We start from the raw sequence: 4,788 nt of genomic DNA on the forward strand, positions 1-4,788 counted from the left end.
ACGCCCGCAGCTCCCATTGGCTGCAAAGGAGCCAGCGCTTGTGGTAGGTGCGTCATGCAGAGACCCCCACACTGGCCACCCCTGTGCCTAGGGGCCGCAGGGTCCTGCTGCCCGCTGTTTCCTGGGAGTTGCCCCAAATAAGCACCACTGGGACACCAGTGTAGTCCTCCAGCCCCAAGCCAAAATATCGGGACAAATGGCGATTTTCTCCGGATGTCTGGTCAACCTACACCGTGCCCATTGGGGTCAGAGGTGCCAAAATACAAGTTCACCCAGGGCGCCATTTTCCCAAAGGCCAACCCTGGGTTGGAGCAGGGTGTGGGCTAGGACTCAGGCCTCCAGGGTTCTATTACTGACTCTGTGACCTCAGGCAAGTCTCCATGCTTCAGTTCCCACATGGGTAGACTAAAGATAAAGACACAGCCGTCTTTTTGAGGAGCATGGGGATAGGGTGGCAGAGTTGGTGAGTAAGCATCGGTCTTTTCCTTCTGTACAGCGGGATTTGATACACAGGTGGTAGCCAAGGCCTGCATGGCGTCCAGTAAGTGCAGAGCCAGCCCTGTTGCTGTGAGGTTTGGGGAGCAAATGGCAATAAGGAAGAGCATCACCTGTTGTGAGGGGGATGCCTGCAATACAGCCTCCGTTAAAAGTACGTATCCCTCTCTCTATCTCCCCACCCTGCTAACACTCCCACACCAATTCTTCCTCTTCATTACCTCCCCCTCTTCCCCTTCTGCCCACCTGCACCCCTCTTTTCTGGAATGAGCCCCTGAGAACAGTCTCCTGCCCCACAGGGGGTGCTGCAGTGAGTTATACTGAGCCCTGAGAACAGTCCTGCTGCCTGCTGGGGGTGCTCCATTGAATAGCACTGGGTCCCTGGGGGAAGAGGTGGAATTAAGTGAATGTGGCTCTAGACTGCCACAAACTGCAGCTGATTCCACAGGGGGCATGGTTCAATTGGTCTGTGCTGCAAACTCATGCCACTAATCTTGCTACGTCCAGTGTCTCCTGAGCTCCTGTATGGGGGATGTGGGGCTGAGCTGTTCAACCCTAACCTGCTCTCTCTGTCCTGAAGCCTATTCTGGAATGCCCCCCAAGTTGACTGCATTTGCTCTGCCTCTTCACAGTGCCCCCAGCAAACACAACCCCAAATGGTCGGCGTTGCCCTACCTGCTATTCTCTGTTTAACTTTCCATGCGGCAAAGAGACCTTAGCTTGCACTGGATCTGAGACCCATTGCATCGCACTAGCTGGAGGCATAACAATGGGTAACTTGAATTTATTTATTCTGTTATGCTATTTGCTTTCTTATTATTTTCTCTTAGACGACACCTATGGTCTGGTAGATAAGGGATTGGGCTTGGACTCCAGACACCTGGGTTCTAATATCAGACAGCAAGTGGCCTATTGTGTGACCTCAGGCAAGCCTCTGTTTCTGTTTTCCCTTGGACTAGATCACTTCTATTGGGGGCCCTGTTACGCTAGGCACTCCACAGACCCCAGCTGAGATTGGGAGGGTCCCCCGTTGTGCCAGGCACTGCACAGACACAGCCATTGACCGTTGCACAGATTTTACCCTCTAAATAGTCAAAGGAAGGATTATTATCTCCATTGTATGGATGAGGAAACTGAGGCCCGGAGAGATTAAGGCTTGGATCTTCAAAGGAGTTTGGGGAGTTAGGGACCCAGATCCCATTAAAATTCAACCGCCGCCTATGTTACACTCCTTTGAAAAATCTGCACCTATGTGATGTGCCCCAGGCCAACCAGGGAGTCTGTGGCAGAGACAAGAATTGAATCTAGATATTATGAGTCCCAGCCTGGTCCCTTCATTAACACAAGGCCTCTCTTCTTAGAGATCCCACTCCCTGTCACCAACCGTCAATTGTTTTGTTGCTCAATGAAGAGTGGGACTAATACAAAGCCCATTGAGGTGAATGGGTGTCGTCAGTGGGTTTTAGATCTGGTGTCCCCGTGATTTGTCCAAGGACACACAGTGAGCCTGCATCAGAGCCGCGGAGGGGGAGGCTGTTGGGGCCTAGATGAGAAGGGGAAGCAGAGCAGACGAAGAAGTGAAGGCCATGGAGGGCTTACATGCAGCTCTGGGGAATGGAGCAAAGGGGAGGCCTAGATGGATGTGCAGGGAGCAGAGCAGGGGATGAAGCTGAGGCTGGAGTGTTTAAGATGGGCAGGAGGTGTGGATTTGTGGGTAATGGCGACAGAAGGAGATAAAGCTGCTGCTCTGCAGCTGCTCAGCTCTAAGGCAGCGCCGCCACCAGCAGCAGCACAGAAGTGAAGGTAGCAGAACCGCAACCCCCCTCTAAAATAACTTTGCAAACCTCCCCTCTTTTTTGAGTCAGGAGCCCTACAATTACAACACCATGACATTTCAGTTTTAAATAACTGGGGAGGAGGGATAGCTTAGTGTTTTGAGCATTGGCCTGCTAAACCTAGGGTTGTGAGTTCAATCCTTGAAGAGGCCATTTAGGGATATGAGGCAAAAAAAAAAAATCTGTCTCAGGATTGGTCCTGCTTTGAGCAGGGGGTTGGACTAGATACCTCCTGAGGTCCCTTCCAACCCTGATATTCTATTCTATGAAAGCTCCCTTGACGCTGACCAGCTGCTTCTTTTTCCAGGGGCAGGTTCACCTCCTGTACAGACCACCATGAAGGGTTGCGCCACTGAATCCGCCTGCAACCTTGTAAAAGGAGATTCAGGGCCCTTCGGAGACAACATGAAGATAACCACAGCCACATGCAGCCCAGCCACTGGCAAATCTGAACCGACTAAGGGACCAGCCCCGGGTGCAAGTGGCACAGCTAAGCAGCCAGCCCCTAGTGTAACCAGCCCAACTAAGGGACCTGCCCCCAGTGCAAGTGGCACAGCTAAGGAACCAGCCCCTTTTGCGGCTGGCACTGCTCCAGGACCATCTGGGCTTCTCCTCCTCCCAGTCCTCACAGGGTTATTCCTGGTGAAGCTCCTCTCCTGATCCCCACACTGTGCACCGGCGACACTGCACCGAGTAACACCTGTTCAGTTTGCATTTGCCCTTCTCAGCTGCTGCCTTTCCATTCCAGAGGCTCTCCCTTTCTGGACAGATTTGTTTCCCCTTTACTTTGTTGCACTGAATAAAACAAACTGGAGATCAAAAATCTCTGGCACTCGCTGAATTATTTTGACAGGAAAAATTTGTCAAAAAGCAGATTAGATTTATGGAGTCATGAAATTAGACAGCACAGTCAGGGAGCACCACTGAGTGTGCCTGCGTCCAGCAGCCTTAAGGAAAGATCCTGCACCCTACAGTAGGTAGCTGTAAATTTACACTGTACTTTGGAAATTATTGTTCAAAATCTGGAAGAGAATTTTTGTGGCAGAGCTGGGAACAGAACCCTGGCCTCCAAAGCTCCATCCCAGCACTCACATTGGAGTTACTTGTATTTACCCTTAGGCATCACAGTTAAGCAGCTTCCTGAAGGGAATGTAAGGTAGCAGGTCTATTAGCTCATGGTAGAAAATTTGAATCAGCGCTTTTCTGCTTTCAAAAAATGTTCAAAATGCACATGTTTTGGTGTTCTCCTCCCACGCTTCCCTTTTTCCATTTTGCTGCTGAAAAAAGAAGAAAGGAGGAAACACACCCTGGAATTTGGGGGTTTCATCCCCAAAACATGGAAAGTTTAAAAAAAAAAAAAACACAAAATTTTCAGTTTTTTTAAAGAAAGCCAAATTTCAACATAAAAAGCGTTGAAAAAAATTCAACCAGCTCTAATCACGGTGTTTGTTACACAGGAGCTGATTGTTCCTGGCATAGGCACTGACTTTTATTTTTCCCGCTGGGGGGTACTCCACCCCTGCTTCACCCCAAGGCCCCATCACCACTCTGCCCCTTCCCCTGAGGCCCTACCCATGCCCCGCCTCTTCCCTCTTCCTCTGGCTTTTGTATTTCATTGTAAATGATGCTAGAATAGAAAAGTCCAAATGAAAAAGTCAAAATGAAACATTTTGATCTTGTTGAAATATTGTGATAATTTTGCTGTTAAATATTTTAGTGAATCTAATATGATACCTCAAAAGTTTTGATTTTGTTAATTCAGCATTTTCTGGGGGGTGGTGACAGGGAAGGGGGCTCGTGTGTTGGAAATATTTTGACTAGCTCTAATGTTTACTACTTTACTAGCCCAAGCTACGAACCCCGGCTACAGTGTAACTACTGCCAGCAATAGACAGAAAGTGGAGATGAACTACAGGAAGGGCAGATTGAGGGAGGGTGTGACGTTCTGTACCTTATAGTAGCACCCCAGCACCCCCACATTCACCATGATGATATGATTATGATAGGTTTTGTACAAAGTATACCTTGGTGCAGACAGTGCGTTCAGGGAATTGCTGGTGAAGGTGGACTGCTGGCAGCCTGTTAACTTCATTTCCAGCACATAAGAAAAGGCAGCTGCAAATACTGCTACTCTGCACTCGTACAGTGCTGCCCAGGCAAGCTAGAGAAATATGGAACTGATGTTCACCTTTCCTGCTGCTGTGACCGTTCCTCACCCTGTCTCCCCTCTGTTTCCCCAGCATCCCCCTGCGGCCTCCTGCTGATCAATTGGGCCTGGCTGCTGATGGCTGGCAGCTAGGGTCTGAGGTGGCAGCTTTGCACAGGCCTCTAAAGACCAAAGCAAGTCCAATTCACTGCCCCAAATGGGGCATGTGAGCCTCTAACGAGACTGCACTCTGAACAGCCATGCAACCTACTCGGGGGCACAAAGCCACCCAGCACAGCCAAGAAATATGCT

General features: G+C 49.8%; 1 protein-coding gene across 1 annotated transcript; it reads left to right on the forward strand.

Moving 5' to 3' along the window:
- The first annotated feature begins 438 nt into the window (after positions 1 to 438).
- On the forward strand, positions 439 to 3,037 carry LOC117888439 (phospholipase A2 inhibitor and Ly6/PLAUR domain-containing protein-like). The gene is made up of 3 exons (XM_034791816.1): positions 439 to 649; positions 1,128 to 1,268; positions 2,638 to 3,037. Exons 1-3 carry the CDS (start codon positions 532 to 534, stop codon positions 2,988 to 2,990), a joined length of 612 nt encoding a protein of 203 aa, XP_034647707.1. The 5' UTR covers positions 439 to 531; the 3' UTR covers positions 2,991 to 3,037.
- Positions 3,038 to 4,788: the final 1,751 nt, after the last annotated feature.

Source organism: Trachemys scripta, chromosome 16 (genome assembly GCF_013100865.1).
Source record: "Trachemys scripta elegans isolate TJP31775 chromosome 16, CAS_Tse_1.0, whole genome shotgun sequence".
Taxonomy (NCBI): domain Eukaryota; kingdom Metazoa; phylum Chordata; order Testudines; family Emydidae; genus Trachemys; species Trachemys scripta.

What these genes read in the sequence shown, in the direction of transcription:
- LOC117888439 (XM_034791816.1), top strand. Translation starts at nt 532, where the DNA reads ATGGCGTCCAGTAAGTGCAGAGCCAGCCCTGTTGCTGTGAGGTTTGGG. An exon ending in CAATACAGCCTCCGTTAAAA is followed by an intron (nt 650 to 1,127) that starts GTACGTATCCCT and finishes GCCTCTTCACAG; the next exon opens with TGCCCCCAGCAAACACAACC. An exon ending in AGCTGGAGGCATAACAATGG is followed by an intron (nt 1,269 to 2,637) that starts GTAACTTGAATT and finishes TTCTTTTTCCAG; the next exon opens with GGGCAGGTTCACCTCCTGTA.